Source organism: Onychostruthus taczanowskii, unplaced genomic scaffold (assembly GCF_017590055.1).
Source record: "Onychostruthus taczanowskii isolate IOZ18803 unplaced genomic scaffold, ASM1759005v1 scaffold88, whole genome shotgun sequence".
NCBI lineage: Eukaryota > Metazoa > Chordata > Aves > Passeriformes > Passeridae > Onychostruthus > Onychostruthus taczanowskii.
The window spans coordinates 788,867-808,165 of record NW_024506773.1 but is presented as its reverse complement, the minus strand read 5'-3'; the positions used below and the strand labels follow the sequence as shown (position 1 = coordinate 808,165).

Genomic DNA, 19,299 nt, shown 5'->3' with positions numbered 1-19,299 from the left:
GGGTGAATGCCTGGCAGCCAGCCAAGATTAACCCACCGCAGAACTGTAGGGAAATCAAAGGGAAATTGTCAGGGCTCATGGAGATGTGCAAAGGTGCACACACTCTCACTGATATAGGATATAGATCATGTTTGTGGGCCAGCAGGCAGAACTTCCAGTTCCTGATCCATCAGGTGCTGAATAGCCGGGACCTTCCTGTACAAGACTCTGCCAAGCAGGCTGCAGCAGAAGCCACAGTCCAGGGCAGGGCTCCCTGGTTTGGATCATGATCTGTAGCCACTGGGGGAAGAATAGATGCTTTGGAGAGAGACTCCTTGCAACAAGAGCCTCTTCCCTGTGCAGTGTCCTTCCCACCTGCTGATGCTGCAGGACTGGGTTAATCCCCAGCACAGGCTGCAGACTGGCTCTTGTTGAGGGATGTGGGATCCACATGAGATAAAGCGTCAGCACAGGGGGTGGGGGCCCTGCTGGCTGAGAAGCAGTGGGTTGTGCTTGTGTTGCCCTGCTGGTCTTGTGGCACCATGGAAATATATTGGAGGGACAGGGAGGAAGGCTGCTATGCTAAAGACTGAGAGCCAGAGTTAAGAGAAATGTGGGATATAAAGCTCACAATAAACAGATTCTCTTGAAGAAGATTTTTTCCTTCCTTTAATTGTTCATTTATGAGAGTTTGTAGTTATTTTCTTATTTTAACTCCTGGAGGCAGGATTCAGAATGATTAAAACCACAGCATGTGCCCAACACAGCTTTTGGCACTGGAATTAAGTGGCTGTTAGATCATTGATATTTGCTATACCATTTTAGTATAATCTTTCAAGGGCCTTTTGCATTGCTCCTAATACAAATCCAGGACTTTCTTTCTTAGGGATATGACAGTTTAGTTCTCGATTTCACATTTCCATGGTGGTGATACCACAGTGCACACCGGGTAGGTTAGCTTGTGAATGTTTTTCATACTGTTTTAAAAGATGAGAAGATTTTATGATTTTTTCAGAAGACAAATAATTGATAATCCTGGAATCCTTATTCATTCACAAAATCAATGTGTCTGGATCAAAACCAGCACACATTTTCCTCCAAAGCATCAGTAAACAGATTGCTTGAAGAGTTGTAGTGCTATTCAGCACAGCATGATAACAGTCAGGAGTACAGACAACCCTTCACCCAGAAAATCCTAGGTGATAAGGAATTCCACTGACCCTAATCTCACACACTGAAAGAATTGTAGAGCTTCGCTCCAGTTGACCAGCAGTAGCAGAGCAGGAGTTGTTGGTGTCCCCTCTCTACTTCAGGCACAGCAAGCATTGTTTGACCAAGGTCATACACAAATATTCAGCCTAAAAGCAGGAAGTCAAATTCAGATTGCTTGGAATCCAGCAGTTCACAAGGATTTTGTTGATTAGGTTTCTTCAAGTAATAAAGAACTAAGTCAATGGTTATGAAATTCATGTTGCACAAAACTGATGCTAGCTTACGTTATATATGCTGTCAGACATTCCATTTACCTGCAGAGGGCAAAGCCAAAGCTTCATTTTTTTGAAAATGAAATAGTTATTCAACCTGAGATGTAAACACAAATGAATAGTAAAAACAGCCTTAAAATGTTTCCAGCAACTCAAGTCTGTTTCTAGATTTTGAGATTAACTTTCTAATTTCCATCTTACCATCATGCATGTTTCTTGCTTTAAGCAGGCAAATGCAATCTGTTTGCATATTTATTGTCATTACCAGAGAGAATTAGCCTCTTATTCAAAATAAAAAGCATTACCAATAGAGAAAACACTTGGGTGAAACTGCAAGAAAATGAAGATAAAAAGCAAGAAATGATTTGTGAGAAAGCTGGAATAATATAATATATAGATTAATGGAGTCAGTGAGGTGAGGATGAAGTGATTGAAGGTTATCATCTCAGGTACACAGACAGGATAGCAGCCTTTGACTGAGAGTTCTTGTTCCCAGGAAGAGTCGCATGGCTGAAGCAACAAGAAAATTCTGGCTAAAGTAAAGAGGATTCTACCTGAGCAAAGTTCAGATGCTGCTGTGTGGTTCAGCATCTCATTTCTGCAGAAATTAATGTCATACCTTTTATGTAAAACACTGAGCTAGGGAGCCAGTGTAATCAACTCAAGTGGACAATATCTTGCTACATATTTAACATTGGATTGTGCGATTTTAGTTCATGAAATTTGCATTGCAATTTTGAGGATGACGAAAAAAATTACTTATCTGGCCAGCACTAGAGCTCTGGCACAGCCACGTGCAAATGAGTCAAAATCTACTCTGACCCATTTGTTATCAAGGGAAGTGCTTGGTGTGTTTTAAAGTCTTTGTTACTGAAGCTGATGCAAAGACTAGAAAATAATTTAAACCATGTCCTGTGCTGACAAATTGCCTTATGAAGAAGAAAATGCTTTTCTTGTATATTGCCCAAAATTGATGAAGTGACAAACCAATAAAGCAATAATGAATTTAACATTCACACTACTACTTAATTGTTCATTTTTCAACATGAGATACTTATATATATATATGTATATATATATATATTTCAGCATATAATAAACTTCCAACATGCTATGCATATTACTACAATAATTTTGTTGTCTATGTCATATTCCTTTAAAAATTAAATTAAAGGAATCATCTTATGAGTTCTAGAAAATAAGAAAGGCTGTGGAGATGAAAGGATTTCAGTGAAGTGAGAAGGTGCTAAAACCCCACTATGTTCCAGTCAGATATCTAACTGGTAATTGGCATGCTAATATCTTGGATATTAGCAATGGGTGGTCTCCATGATCTCAGAGGAGGAGGAGGTTTAGTCATGACTCCAGAACTTTTACAAGGTCTTGATTACTCTTGCCTTCTTTTTTTCCTTTAGGGGAGATCATCTTTACAGTTCGTTCAGTGCAGCTGGTTGTTAGAAAATTTGTTTCCTTTCATCTACCCTGAAGACTGTTACCTCCCTGAGACTTAGGCATTTTTGTTTGCAAGGTGTCTGGCAAAAAGTGAACTCATGGGGAGCAATGTCCTTTGAGTTGTCTGTCCTCTCCCTGGGGAGAGGATTTCTTATCAGAGATAATGAGCATGGTTTTGAAAAGAGCATGCATAATTTGCTGTCAGCTGGAGCGTTGGACTTTCACTCTTACATGTCATGGTGATGCTGACATCGCAAAGCTAGGTATTGCTCTCTTTTCACCCACTCCAGGCAGTTCCCAGCTTCCTGTATCCTTAGATGCGTGTTCCTCAGTCATAAAGTGAAAACCTTCTTTGTATTTAATCCATTTATAATAGAAAGAGGAATGTCAGCTGGGCCAGCTTTCACAGTGTTTGATTTAGCAAGCCTACAAAGAGTTTACAGCAAGTTGTCCATTTCAGAAGTTTCTGTGAGAGTGGAAGCAGGAACCTGAGCAACTTCATTCTGATGTGGTGAGAGCCTCAGCTCCCCTTGGTTACTGCACCCTGTAAATCACAGTTTGCAGGAGAACAAAAAATACATCCCTGAATTGCCAGCACAAAGTCTTGCTCTGTGCGTTCTTTCTCCTTTTAACTACCCTGCTCTTTGATAGTGACTTCTAAAACTTTCTCAAGACATGCTAACTTATGGGTGTATCTTTTAAAGATGACTGGATCCTACCCTTAGATCTTCAGCTATTTCTAAGTTAAATCTTGATAGCCTTTAAAGATACTGTGCATTTAATTCAGGTTATAGATAGTCCAAGAGAACGTGCCTGCAATGATATAAGCTGTTGTCTGTAGTTATTTATGATTTTATGTCCTTTTTTTCAGGAAATGAATGACACAGTGTGAAAACAAATTGTGTAAGGGAACTGGTGATGGGACATTTAAGTGAAGCATGGACATTTCAATTGAAGTACATTGTGGTAGTCAAATGTTGCCTGCTGGGCTCATTAGCAGTAACAGGATTAATTCTGTGGCCTGTAGTATGCAGGAAATCATAGTGCAAAAATGAATGGATTTTCTTTGTAGTGTGGGAATATCCAAATGGACCAATCCTTGGGTATTCACTTTGTCTTAGGTTCCAGAATGACACAGAGTTGTGTACATGCTTCCATGGCACATCTATTTTCTTAAGTTCTTGGCAGAGTGACAAGGAGCAGTGATTGCAGTGAAGGAACTGATTTTTTTGTTAGTTTGTGATTTTTGTGTTGTGTTTTTTACGTTGCTTTTTTTTTTTTTTTGACAGAAGTGATAGCTTTAGGATTAAAACGTTTTTGAGGTTTTGGTTGTGCTTAGTCTTTTTGGGTTTTTTTTCAATAAAGTGTGAACGCCTAGCCCTTCAAATAAAGGCTCTAAAGGTCCTACAGTGTCTGGATACCTGTCACTTCTGCCAAGATTATCCAGTGAAAGGTGGTACTGTACTGTCATAGAAGTGCAGAATTTTAGCTTTTCTGTCTGTCTGTTCTTCTCATACTCCAGCTGGGTTTGTTTGCATACCTGCCACATGCTTGTTTTTCATTTTCACAATCCTTGCAAACCCTAAATAATAGATACGTTCTCCTTTCAGATATCTATCTTACCCCATACCTCTTGTTTATGAATGCCTTTTCAGCATGCCTACTCCATGCTATATTGATTTTATTTTCTTCCTTTTTGGTAACCAATCCACTGCACTGTTCCAATGGACTAAGGAGTAGGACTTTGAGCAGGATTCTGTATTACTTGAAAATATAAGAAGTGGGTTTTTTGCTACATTTTTCTTCAACTTGCAGTTCTCTGGCAGTCTCTGCCACAGAACTCTGAGGTTCTGTGCACTTCATAACTTGAGCTGGGTACTCTACTTCATTGGAAGCACGTGTGGTAATACCAAAGAAGGGTTTACAAGGGAAAGAAGACATCTCTAGAATGTTATTGCATCATTTCAGTTCCAAGTCAAAGGAGCTCTGTATTTCCTTCATTCATTATATTGGTACCACTCATCAAAGCCAAAAAAAACTTAGTTCATGTATGGTGAGGCATATGTACACCAAGAAACTGTACAGTAGTTGCTTGGTTTCTTGAAGACTAATCTAGGCTAATATTTGAGCTTCAGTCCCATTGCTAGGAAGAAAAACAACATATATGTGGATGCTGATTCTTTGTAAAACCATCTTAAGTTCACGGTGGTTCCAGGATAGTAAATCTGATTTTCTCCATGGCCTCTCTTAGGGAAGGAGAGGAGCATTTTAGTGCTGGCTGTCTGGTAGGAAACTGATGGGTGTTGGTGGGTCATGTTAGTAGTATTATTTTCAGAGAATCAATCCACCCTTTTAACTCACAGTCATCACCAGTCAAACAAAAGCAGTTTGTTTCTAAAGTGGAATCAATAAAAGGGAAAATATATTAGGTATTATGGCTTAGCTGGAAACACATGCTTTTTACCTTTTGCTATTTTATCTTCTGTTTAAGGGTAGGTTTTCTTACCATCCCTATTCTCTTGGTTGTACATTTGGTCTGTGTGATCTATAATCTGCACAGAAAATACATGCTGTCAGCAGTACAGGGATAGGGTTTTTTTGTTTCAGGATTTGCTGCTAGTGTAATACATTATATTGATCCACTCTGGCCTCTGAAGAATTTTCCAGGTGTTGATGAGAAAGACGGTATATCTCTTCAAGACCTTAATTTTCATGCAAAACAATATTCAACAGAATCTTAAAACCCTAGACCTGGTAATAAAAATAGAAGCTGATGCTATTAATACATCATTCCAGATACACAGAGCACCATTATGTGGCTCTTGGGTTGAGTAAAATTGCATATAATCACAGAAACCATAGACTTAAGCTCTGTAAAGCTGGAAACTTAACCAGATGGCCATTGTCAAAGCAGCTCTAAAGACTTCAGAGCTGCAATGTCTTAGGGACCTAGATATGACTTAACATTGGCATTTTAAAATACAATTACTGAACATAACTGATCGACATTATGGAAGTAATAATAATAATACTTTGCACTCAGTGACCTTTTATTTAAGTACCTAAAAGCTCTTAACCAAGCCTTTTGAATACTACTTTTCTGCTTATAGGAAATGAAGTGTTCAGAGTCTGGAACACCTGTGTGAGAGAATTGAGCAGGAGCAGTCCAACTCCATGGCATATTGCAAGCAATCAGATGGTGTTTTCTGTGTGACTGGGACTGGGGAGTGCTCCTGTGGCTGTCTGTCCCTGACAGCTGGGAGGTGATGTCCTAGTCACTTGGGGCAGAACTTTCTATATGGTACTACTTTTAATCTTGAGCAGGGCCAGCCTTTGAGTGGTATTGCTTGTACATTGAAATACTGTATGGCAGGAATGAGAATGACACATAATGGTTTAACCTCATATTTCCTTTATTTGCTCTGTGAACTGTGAGTATAATAACAAAATGATGCAAAGAACTGGGGATTCTGTGGCTCAGATATACCACACTTACCCAAGGAGCTTCCATGTGGAGTGATATATCCTAGATTCTGTATATTCAGGACAGACAGGTTAGTACCTTCAAAGACTGGCCTGTATTTTAGGGAGAATGGTTATGTCCTTTTAAAAAGTGTCACATGTTGGCCATGGATTTATGGTGCTTTAATACTCAGCTTAAAAATAACAATATTTATCGGTAATGGGAGTAAATAACTGTATTTGACATTTGTTTTTCTATAGTCAGTAGTTTGTGTTTTTTCTTTTTTTTTTTTCCTCAAACTGATTTCATTGTGGAGTCTCAGAGTCCAGAAATAATTCCTGAGACTTTTCTTGGTGAGTCTTTTTGTTCTGTCTTTTAGGTCGATGTGATTGTGGCTCTGGGTGGACTTGGAGGACGCTTTGACCAAACAATGGCATCAGTGGAAACGCTTTTTCATGCAACAAATATCACTCCTTCTCCAGTGATAGTTATCCAGGAGTGCTCGCTGATTTACCTGCTTCAACCTGTAAGTGTTGTGAAAAGTTACTTTGTAATAAAACTGAACTTCCACCCACGCTGACACCATAGGATTTGTACCATTAAATGCTCACTTTATGAGCTGTGTTCTGTAGGGTCAAAGCTGAAATAGAAAATACATTGCAAGCAAGTGGACAGCAAATGATGGGCTCTGAATTCCTCCTTTGGAAAAGATTATGTTTCATTTGTTCATGATAAATTTGTTTAAAAGGGGAGAAACAAGAAAACCAGAAAGTATGAAAACTGAATTGGACAAATAAAGAATATTGATTATAAACAGGAAAAAATAAAACTAACCTTTTACATTATATTCCAGTAAGTCTAAATTTAGCACGCACCCCTTTTGCATGTCATCAATAAAAGGAACAAAGAAAAGATGTGAGAGGATGTTATAGAGGGAGTTCCTGACATAGGTAAGGCAGAGCTCCTATGTGGTCCGAATGGCACAGTTCATTATGATGGGAATCTATCTAGCATCAACGGGGGAATTTATTTAAGATGTGTTATTTCTATGGTTTTTCAGATCTGTTATTGCATTTATTGATTCATAAAACAACACACACAAAATATCTTGCTGATCTTCTGCTTCTGAGATTTAAATTAAAGGCAAATCTAAACATCAAACACTGTTCTCTAACAGTGATTCTTTTATTTTTTTAAATATGTTTTCCCCTTGGCAAGGTTTCTAAAAGCTTACCTAACTTTCCCAGTTTCTCTTGGAAAGCTTATTCCATTAAAATAAATAACATTCACGGGTAAATTTGACACAACCTTGCACCAGATGTGCTTCAGTGTAATTTGAGAAAAGCATTAACGAAGTTCTATGAGATTATAGATTTAAAGCCACAGGGGCAGGTGCTCTATTAACAATTTGAAGCACTGTGTCTGCAGGAAAGTAAGTAGACACAGGAGCTCTTTTGCCAGTATGATGAGGAATTACTCTGACCATTAGTTGCACAACTAAATAGATGGAGGCAGCAGAGTGAGGGGGAAAGAGAAATAAAGGATAACTGTTTTTAAAATCTAACAGTCAGGAGTATATTGCTTGTAATTGATCTGTGAGTGCAATACTTTGCTGACAACTATAAATTTCTTTTAGGGTGTTTTTAAGAACATGTTGAAGAGCTGAAATAAAGTGGACAATTTCCAGTTTAACTTACAAAACTCTTGCTAAGACTGGAAAGATTTATAATTATTTTCATTCATTTTTCCCATAAGCAGCTTTAAAATGGAATGCCTAAGGTTGCTTTCATGAGTCTTCCATGAATAATTAAAGCCTTTACAACTTGAAAAAAAACCAACACGATCTGTACATTTAAAATAGAAATGGGAGGTTGCTAATTGTTTTGTTTTCTGGAAACTTCTTTGTTCTATTTTTAATAATATCGTACAAAAAGCTTTTAATGTTTTTTTTGTAGATGGGCAAAGTTGCACAGGAAACTTCAGGCTGTTTCTAGCATACAGAAATAAGGGGCAGATATAGGGGCAGGCCATTTAAACAATCTTAGTGCTAACTTTGACACAAAATTGCTTTTCATTGTTGGTTTAAACTTGTTGGCATCTTCAGTCAGCTGTTGCGGATAATAACAGATAATTACATTAATCCTGCATAGTTGATAGTTGTTTTTCTTTTAAAAAGTGAGTAGTTTATAAACAGAGAGAGTAGGTTATAAACTGAGGATCCTAAGTTTGGGAGTATTCTCTCATTTTTGGTTGCTTTTCTTTTTTTTTTTTTTTTTTGGGGGGGGGGGGGGTTGGGCTTTTTTGTTTTGTTTTGTTTTTTGGAGGTTTTTGGGTTTTTTAATGGAGTTCAGCTTGGTATTTTTCTCTTCCAAACAGCCACAATCATGACATTCTCTCTTTTCCTTCTCTTCCCTTTGTAATTTAAAATCAAGGTAGGAGGGAGTTTAACACAGTGGGAGACCCACTGACTGTTCGAAATGCAAGTCCGGAAACTGTGCAATAAATGAAGCAAGGTTTTGAGATTCAAATGCTGATGCAAATGACAAAGTTGAGAGCATGTTGCTTTTTCTATAAATGTAGAACAGAAACATTTCTATAAGTGTAGAAGAGAAACTTTCTCTCTTGGGAAGAAGAATCTGATCTTTATTGGATTCTTTGGATAAAATACAAGAGCAAAACATAATTACAGTTTTGTTTGCAAATAATGTTAGCCTTTGGTTCATTGTAGCAGGAGAGTAGCTCTCTGTCATGTGTACTTAGGCAGAGTCTAAAGTATTTGGATACAGCACATAGACTGGTAATTCCTTAAGACCCCTAGGAAGGTTAACAAGGGGAGTAACAAGTCAAGCTGCTGAATTTATAGGTGCCAGTGCAGAAATTAAGAGGAGGATGGTATGAGTAGATATCTAAGGCCACCAAAAATCTATTAATTGTTTGAAAGAGAGAGATTTCACATTGTTACAATGTTGGAGAAGGTTATGGTAGAAGAAATGCATCAATGTTTAACACACTTGTAAGGGTCCACAGCATTACAGGAAATATTATGGACTTGCTAAAAGTCTTCAGGGTTGGAAGAGGAAGACAGCAAGGACAATGCCTGATTTGGGATCCAATGCAGACTACCAGGCAAGGTGGACCAGGTAAACAATGCCTTTTTTATCAGCCAATAACATTATCAAAGTGCTGAATCCACGTATATTATCCAAGTAATTACAGCTTTGAGGCATTTCTTGGGAAATAGACAGACTGTGCAAGTTTTTGAAATATATAGATAAAAATGTTTTGACATGGAAAGTGAAGAAAATCTCAAGGAAGTAAACTCTCTAATGTTCATTTCTGACCTTTAAGGATGAGCTCTGGTAAGGAAAAGAGGAAAAAGATGGTAATAATTACATCCCATAAATTCCTGTCTACATGCTCTCTATGGAGAAACTGGGTGGGAGGCAGAAATGTAGATATATAGACTGTAAGTATGTAAATTTAGATAAATTAATTCCAATATATGTCAAAACACTAATAAAATATTGACGAAAAGAAAGCAGGCATGAAATGAGTCGCACCTAAGGAAGGGCCCACACAATGAAAACATAGTTTGTAGCTACAGAATTTATAAATTGACAGTGAAAGATTTTCTTTTGTCTGAATGGGAGAGGAAAACTAATGACACACAGCCTAAATGAGCACATTTGCTCAGTCTTCACTAAAGCAAAATATCCCTTTGAGCAGATAACCAATACAGTTAAAATCAGTGCCAAAGTCTGAGCAATTTAAATTGCTTCAGAGAAAAAGCAAATCAAAGATTGAACTGCCTTTGATTCTGCCAACTCCAAGGGTTGTTATTTTTTGTGTGCCATGCAACACTAATTAGGATAGGAGTCAGAAATAAGGAAACTTTGTAAGAATTCTAGGATGTAATGCTTGTGATGAAGCATTTTCTTATCTGATTATTGGAGTTTGAAAAAAAAAAAAACCCAAAAAGAAAAAATGTACCTGTGTACTGAATAGATGTCATATTTCATTCTGTAGTGGGGGAGGGAGAAAAGCTTGAATTTTTAATAAGGAGTAATCAGTCTTTATAAGGAGGATATTTTATGCAAGAGTTCATACATTTTATGTTCAAAATTTGGTAATATCAATTATCATTAGACTATACCCTGGCTGAAGAGTATAATTCCCTTAGAGTCATGTTTATCATGCTAGCCATGCTCAATATGAATGGCTTAAGGTTTCACATACATGCTTTCTCATTTTCTGGTTGTGTGCTTCTCAGGAGTACAGAAACATTAGCTTCTGTACACTGAGCATAAATTATCTTTTATCTGTGAGTTTTATGGCAGTTTGTAATACAAGGTAATAGGATTTATGACCAAGAAATGAGAAGATGTCCAAGAGTTAATGAGGCCTGTCTTTTACATATACTGAGCAGTTCAGTTTTCCCCACACAGAATTCCAGCCCTAGGATGTAGAGGAGAATTGCTGCCTACACATGAAAATACGTTACAGCAGCATATTTTTTGTCAGTTAACTAACTCTTTTGAAAGAGTGTGTGAATACTTTGATAACCCAACCCTTTTTCTTGCACCCCGCTTCTCTTTTGAGTGCATGCCTGCTTTCCCTGTGGGAAACGATGAATAATTTAACATCATAGGTAATGGCCCAGCAGCTAAATGTGAGCAATAAGAATCAGGAATTCCATCCCTTATTCTTGGCTCTTTACCAGCATTTCCTTGAAGAGAAGCACATTGGGTAGTCTTTTGATCCCACAGTCTCCTACCTAGATTGTAAACTGGGTAAAAACCATGTCCTTCTGTGAATGGGTACTGTGAGGCTCATTTGGTTATTTACAAAATGCCATTACACCCTCTGCCCTGCACTGGGGTGGAACGTAGTGTCATGGTAATAGTAACAACAGTATTAGCAAGGCCCCTAATTAACATAAATATTGCCATAGAGGAGGCTGTGCAGATAATCAGTTAGCATGGTCCTGAGCACAGTTTCAGTGGGAACCAGCCATCCTTCTCACAGATGGCATCTGGGCATGCCTTGGGTTTAGCACAGGCCAGGAGCTGCTTCCCAAGCGTTTGGAAGAGACCACCTTGTCATGGGGCCAAGAGGGAGCAGCCACATGCACATGAGCACTGCTGTGCTGGCTGGCTTGAGTTCCAGAGCTATTACCTGAACTGATTTACAGGTGCAGATGGAGTAACTTGGCATAAAGATTTGCTCCTAGATGGAGATGCTGCAGCAGATGTGAGACAAGGTACAAGCACTGGAAACTTTGCTGGGGTTTGGTGCAATTCTCTGTGCCAATGTTATTTGATTTGGTTTGTGTCCATGCTTGTAAAGTTTAATGAGAAGTTCAGGGTGTATACCTTCAACTTGTGAGTTTTTTCTGACAGCCAGTTCTTGAAATTTGCAGGAACCTCAAGAATGAGTTATCTGATCAGTTCTGTACTGCCTCATGTGTGTAAGAAGCAGATCTGGCTTGCACTCAGTGGAGAAAATCCTTGATGAATGTGCCTTCTGTGGGGGATAGTTTTGGGATCTGGAAATTTCTCCTTTTCCTAGATATGTATTTTTGAAGCGTAAATTCAGTTTCAAAAAGATTGGAATTGTAAAGGAAAACATTGAAACATATATATAATATTTAAACATGCATTTTGTACTTACAGTGTTTATTGTCCTGAAAGACTCTCTCTCCTGTTTGATATCTTCTCTCAAAGAACATTATTGGAACTCAACCAACTTGACAAAGCAGTCAGTCTCAGTGCCTCAAGCTTCTTTGGAATTCACAAATATACAACTCCTTGTTCTTTGATAAATACCTCTTTTTGTGACTTTCTATGAGAAAGTCAGCCGTTCAGCTGAACAGAGACACTGCAATGTCAAAATTATTAGCTGGGGTAAGGTCTTAATCCAACCTTTCTTTGGGAGCCTGAGTCCTTCACAGAAAACCTTGCAGAAACAGGTTTTGTGTTTCCAGAGGTTTAGTATTACATTGAAGTGGCTTCTCAGGGAAATAAAAAAAGTTGCTGTGTGGTAGTTTAGCTGCCTCAGTTTCCTTCTTTGGTAGGAAAATTTGAGGACTTGGTTACAGCTCAACTTCTGTTCTTACGATAAGACTTAAACTAGCCTGGTTTTTTATTCTTCCCTGGAAAATCCAGCTGGATTCATTCTTTTCCTGTGGTAATATAGTGGGCCTGTGTAAATGTGACCTACAAAAGGCCTCAGGTCTAAATGACTTAGGTTTATTTCATGGTAATTCATGCCTATGAAGTGGTCTTGCTTCATGGTTTTGCACAGAATTTTTACTGTTTTACTGCATATCAGTGATCCAAACTTAATTCCTATTTGTCAATAACATTCTGACCTGGAAAATATCTACTTGCTATCTTGCTTCTAACTGCTACAAAAGGAAACTTCTGGGTGGATTTTCTGTTAACAGCTACATTCTTTGTAACTTTGTTTTATTCCAGCATCCGCAGATGTGAAGTATGAAATATACCAAGATTATATAGAAATAATAGTTAACTTAGAAATAATAATTAGCTTTTGAAATAGTCAAGAATAGCTAAAGAATTTCTAAATCCTTTTAAACAGTTTATTTAACATCAGTTAAAAGTGCAACCTGCGTCAACTTTATGGATAACATCTAATAGTTATGGATTTCTTCTTTATAAGGAAGACAAACTGACAACACAAAAATCATAAATGAATTTGTTAGCTTGCAGATAACCAATTTAATAAAGTATCTATCTTTCAGAGAGGAAAGGAAAGTACCAAAACAGCATTACCAAGTGAAAAAAATATTCTTTATTAAATGAAATTTTCATCTGTTCATAATTGTTAAGAAACAAGTCATACTCTATAGCAGGATATGATAATCACACAGCTTTTTTGAATTCACATCTTAATGAAGTCTGCAAGAGAAGATGATGTAAGGAGTCAAACTGGATTACTGAGGTGTTTCTAAATTCTGAAGTCATCCAGTGTGATTCTCAATCAATAGTTTGCACTTGGTAAGTGTCAACAGTTCTGCTTGCAACTTTTTTCAATATTTGCCCAGATTTTTAATTAGTTACTGCAGCTGCTGATGGATGATCATCGAGGAGAACCTTGGCCCTAAATTAAACTCTTCCAACGAGATTCCTGCTCTCTGTTGTTGCCCCTAGCTGCCTTGATATGATCTTGTCAATATGACAATATCTACTTTGTTGGTTTATGGAAACCACAATAAATTTTTGCTACAAAGCTGATTATCTTAGAGCTGTTTTGTTGGAGTTTTGTCCACCAAACTTGTCAATTACTTTTCTTTGCTTCAAAGTCTTAATCCATCTTTTCATTATGTCCCTTAACAACTTCTTTTTGCAGTGGCCTGATACTTTGGGCTTTTGTGTGCAATGTGGTATTAATAATTTTGTGTACTATAAAACAATTCTTCTGCTTTCCGTTAAATGGTCAGCAGCAAAATACAAAATGTTTGTCTTTGCCATTTGCTTATTGATAGGAGCTGATATATAAGCTGGGATCAATAGGAAGCTGGTAAAACTTTATCCTGTGTTGACAATATTGGTAAGCTGAGGAAGACCACAGCAGTATTTTCACTTATCTTTTTTCTGTACCTGAATGGAACAAAGCTTTAGAATGTGTGTGTGTGTGTGTGTGTGTGTGTTCTTTCCAGTTTTGTTTGGGTTTTTCCCAGGTAGGATTTTACTGCTATATAGGGATTTTTTAGCAAGATGCAGAATTTCATAGTTTTTTGTGAATAGATTTTTTGGCCCAAAAGGAAAAAAAAAAAGGCAAAAGCACTTCAAAAGACTGTTAATATGGATTCCAAATTTGACCAAAAGATTTAAATATTTTGTACATAATTCAATAAGCTTTCTATTTCTACATGGTAGAAATTTTATTTTTTATATTTTGAAAAATAAACATTATATAGATGCTTGTCTGTATGAAGGTGTCACAGACTGGTACTTTGCAGATCAATTTAGTAATATTTTTATGATTATGATTTAAATTATTTGTTTATCATCTAACACCTGGGAAGAGTAATGCAATATTTTGAATTTCAAGGTCAACCATTAGGCATGAAGAAGTAAGAAAGCTCAGAGGAATAATCATTAGCACTTTCTGTGCCTTGCCTTATCAGATGCCGTCCCCCTTACTAAGTAGTCATCATACTGCAAGATCTTACTTTCCTTATCTAATCTTGTTTCTTCCACTTTCCCTTTCTTTTCCCTCTGGATTTTCCTTGAATCATGTCAACTGTCTTTTCTCAGCACATTATCTTATCTTAATTTTTTAGTTCAGTTTTGTCTAAACTGTTCTAGCTTTAACTTAAGCAGCCACTGCTACCCTGAAGATTTTTCCCAGGAAAAATCCTCCTTTCAGCAGTCACAATTGTGTGCTATGAAGCATTAATTCATCAGTGCCCAGTCATTCTGGCTTCGTCTATTCATAGAATCATAGAATCATATTCCTGTCACAATGTTTCATCTTTTTTTCATTGTACCAATGACCAAAGCAGCCCCATAGTTAGTACTGGAATCTGCTGGGGTGATACCTGCTGCAGCGTGCCTTTGCATCACCCTGAAATCATTGCTGTGCTGTAACTCTTTGTTCAGCTTTATTGTGCTAGCCCAAATTTCTCAAGTCCTGGGATTCTGTTCTACCCACTAAATGACAGTGTCTTTCTGAAGGCACCTTACTGCCTTGCTTGAGCTGAATTTCACTAGAGTTTTGCAGTAGTAACTTTCCTCTGAGTATTAAGTAGATTTCAATGATAGTTTAGGGGCATGCAATTTTTTTCACTCCCTGCCTGAATTACAGAAAGTTCTGTAGGGAAACTAACAAGTATCAGAAGCCTGTAATCTGTGACAGAACCGTATCTGGAAAGAAAATTAATGGAAAATATTTTATTTCATACAATCAAAAATATAGCAGGGAAAATCAATATTATTGTTCCTATCCTGAATGTAAATAACAGTCAAAATTGAAGTGATAGTAGGTGATAAATTATTTTCTACTACAAAATCAAAAAAATAAAAATGCTGAACACTTTGTTGACCTGAAGGGTTTATAGAATCCTTTAGAGGTACATTTAATGGTCTTTTCTGTTCACATCTGACTACTGGTAATAGTTAAAGTTGTAGAAGGTGATCACCTGTATTCCAGCCTCAGTTATATTTGAAATTGTGTTATCTCTTCAATTCAATCCCTTTGTGAAATGTCTTAGGCTTTTGCAATCCCTTACAGTATCACTGTTAATTCTGCATCTGCCAGGGCAGTGGTGTCAACTGTATGGATTTTCAACATTTACTCTTAATATTAAAAAGGGTCAGGGCAGAAGAATGATAATATTTGGTAATATCAAAGGTTCTAGGGAAAATGCTGTACTACACTGATGAACAAGATTTAGGTAGAACTATTCAGCTTTGGCATGGGAAGTGATTGACTTGGCAATCCGAATTTTCTTCATGTTGATAACAACTGATTACATTACTTCAGGACTCTCTCTGCTATAACAGAACATCCCAAGAGCAGATGGGGATCAGGGATTGAATTCCTCATTGTCTTTTAAGGCTGTAATGTGTCTGTCACTCTCATGACAACTCCAGTCAAAAATACTTGCCAGCACTGCAGTTGGGCCAATGACCTTCAGGGCAGTGCACAGGCTTCCTACTCTTAATCCTAAAATTAAGGGATTTGGAGTGAATATGTTTCTGTTAAAAGGAAGAAAAGGAGTCTGTAAAGAATCTTCCAGGATCTGTGAAGGGGGTTTCAAGAAGATGAATGAAGCTAGGTTTATTCCTGAGATGCACAGCACAAGAATGACAGACAGTGGCCCTAAACTGAGATGGAAGATTCTGGGTAACTATAGGGAAAAGTTTTTACTCTGAAGATAATTACACATTACATACAGGAATAGGTTGCCCAGAGACTCTCTGTCCCTGACAGTGTTCAAAACCTGATGGAAAGGCTGCACTCCCAAGACTCCCTCTCACCTTAGTGATTCTGGGACACTTGCAGAGACACAGGCAGAGTGAGTAGGTGTGTTAGAACCATTGTACAAGTATCTATTGAGAAGAATTTGGAATCTCCTGATACAGAAGGAGGCGTGGCCACATCAAGAAATAGTGTTTCTGTCCACTCTGATCTCTTTTTATGTTTTTGTTACCTTACAAAAGGAAGTCTCTCATGTAACCTCAAAGAAGAAAATGCTGAAAGGAGAAATGATTGCTGTCTCTGAATACACTGAGTAAATGCCAGGGAGATAAACCGGGACTGGTTAAGCTCAAGCCCAATGTTAGGAAAAGGGTAAACCTTTAAACCAGTGATAGATAAATTTCCATCAGAAATAATGTCATTCAGAGGGAGCTGGAAAACTTGAGAAGTGGATCCACAATCTTCCCCATGATGTTTAACAAGTCCAAGTGCACCTGTCCCAGTTGTAAGTAGAGACTGGAAGAAGAAATTATTGAGCAACCCTGCTGAGAGGGACTTGGAGGTGCTGCTGGATGAGAGGCTGGACATGACCCAGCCATGTGCACTGACAGCCCGGAGAGACAAAGGTGTCCTGGGCTGCCTCCAAAACAGCATGGCCAGAAGGATGAGGGAGGGGATTCTGCCCCTCTGCTCCTCTCTGTGAGACCCCACCTGCAATGCTGCATCCAGAGCTGGGGTCCCCAACATGGACCTGCTGGAGTGAGTCCAGAGGAGGCCACAAAGCTGCTCAGAGGGCTGGAGCACCTCTTCTGTGAAGACAGGCTGTGAGAGTGCAGTCATTCAGCCTGGAGAGCAGAAGATTTCAGAAAAACCTTGGAGCACCCTTCCAATATTTCACAGGGGCTTATAAAAAGGAGCAAGAGGGGCTTTTTACATTAGTAGATGATGACAGGACAAGATGCAGTGGTTTTAAGCGGAAAGAGAGGAAAGGAAATGCCTCTTTTTCCTGTTAGAAGGAAATTCTTTGTTGCATGGCTGGAGCAGGGTGCCCAGAGAAGTTGTGGATGACGCATCCCTGGAAGTGTTCCAGGCCAAGCTGGACAGGGCCCTGAGCAACCTGGTGAAGTGAATGGCAGAATCCCCTGCTCATGGGATTCTATGACTCTATGAAATTAAAAGGAGAAGTCCCTAATCATTCTTCGGGTGAGATTGCACAACAGGTTTACAAAAGGGAAAACTGTGGACAAGGGGAGCAGAATCAGATCTCACTATGTTGATTTTACATCCTCATTTCTATTCCCACCAAAAGAGAACACAAAACTTTCAAAAGTTCAATATGTATGAATTATGTTTCCAACTGTCCTTAATTTGCTGCTTTTTAAACATGAAGCCTGAAAGTAACATTAATCCATTTGAACCATCAGTCACATGCGCTCTCCTGGTCTGTGATCAGCTTTTCAGCAGTGCTGGTTTGCAAACAGTGAGCATAAGTTCCAGCCCTGCCCATGGAGTCTTTTTTACACATGTAGCTTCCTTTTGCCTTTTATGTACTCTAGCTGGAAATACACTGTCTCCCCTGCTATCATCACAGATAATTGTAGGAAGTGTGGATTAGATGGCTGGACAGTGGACCAAGAGCTGGCTGAGTATCAGAGCTCAGAGGGCTGTGGTCAGCTGGAGGCCTGTGATCAGGAATGTGCTGAGTCCAGTCTTGTTGAACTTGTTTATCAGTGACCTGGATGAAGGGATAGAATGTACCCTCAGCAAGGTTGCTTATGGTATGAAAATGGGAGGCAGACGCTGAAACATCTGAAAGCTGTGCTGCCACTCAGTGGGATCTTGATGGGCAAGTGTAGGATCCCAAACCTGGGGAGGAATAACCCCAAGTATCAGCAGAGGTTGGGGGCTGAATTCCAAGAGAGCAGCTCTGCAGAGAAGGGCCTGGGAGTCTTGGTGGGTAACAAATTGTGGGTAACAAATTGAGCCAGCGGTGCCCTTGTAGCCAGGAGGGGCCAATGGTGTGCTGAAGTGCATTGGGAAGAGTGTGGCCAGCAGGTCAAGGTAGGTCATCAAGCCCTTTTACTCAGCCCTGATGTGGCCACATCTGGAGTGCTGTGTCTGGACAAGTTGCTACTGAAGTCCAGTGGAGGCCATAAAGATGATCTGCGGTCTGGAGCATCTCTCTTATGCTGTGGGAGCTGGGCATGTTTAGAGGAGAGTGTGGGAGATGATCTTTTTAGTGCCTATAAATATTTCAAAGGCAGATGCCAATAGGATGGTGCCAGACTCTTTCCAGTGGTGCCCAGTGACAGGATGAGGAGCAATGGCCATAAACTAAAACACAAGAAATTGCACCTCAGCATGAGGAAGAACTTCTTTACATTGAGGGTGGCAGAGAACTGGACAGGCTGCTCAGAGAGGTCGTGGAGTCTCCCTCTGTGGAGGCATTCAAAACCCTCCTGGATCCATTCCTGTGTAACCTGCTCTAGGTGACCCTGCCTTTGCAGGGGCATTGGACGAGGTGATCCCCAGAGGCCCCTTCCAGCCCTAAAAATTCTGAGATTTTGGAATTCGGAAATCTAGGCATTGCTTTCACATACGCCATAAGAAATCAGATATCCAAAAGTGGTTTAGCAGTCAGGGGGAATGCACTACTGTGAAATTGTATACCTTGTTGCTAGTGATGTTACCTGTACAGAATAAATGTAAGCATATGGCAAAGCAGATTAATGTAATCTAATCTGTGCTTAAGCACTTCTTTGAACAGTGGTCTGCAGATGTAAGTATAGTTACCTCATCTGGTATGTAATTCCAAGTTCAGATGTCTCTGCATTTTCCCATCCACATGACAGCCACTGGTGCTTCGTGGGGAGTATTGACATTTCTGTGTCACCAACATCTGTTTCTGAGTGGTTAATTTTCATTAAGAGTTCCCATCCTTTGTTAATTGAATTATGGCCTTCAATTTCAGCA

The 19,299-nt window shown here is 38.9% G+C and overlaps 1 protein-coding gene across 2 annotated transcripts in view; it reads left to right on the top strand.

Annotated features, from left to right (window-relative positions):
* Positions 1 to 19,299, top strand: part of TPK1 (thiamin pyrophosphokinase 1) — a 304,971-nt gene that overhangs the window by 191,564 nt on the left and 94,108 nt on the right. For both annotated transcript variants that reach the window (XM_041425230.1, XM_041425229.1), the window contains one exon: positions 6,758 to 6,904. In XM_041425230.1, coding sequence (XP_041281164.1) covers positions 6,758 to 6,904 — 147 coding nt within the window. The remainder of the gene's footprint in view (positions 1 to 6,757; positions 6,905 to 19,299) is intronic.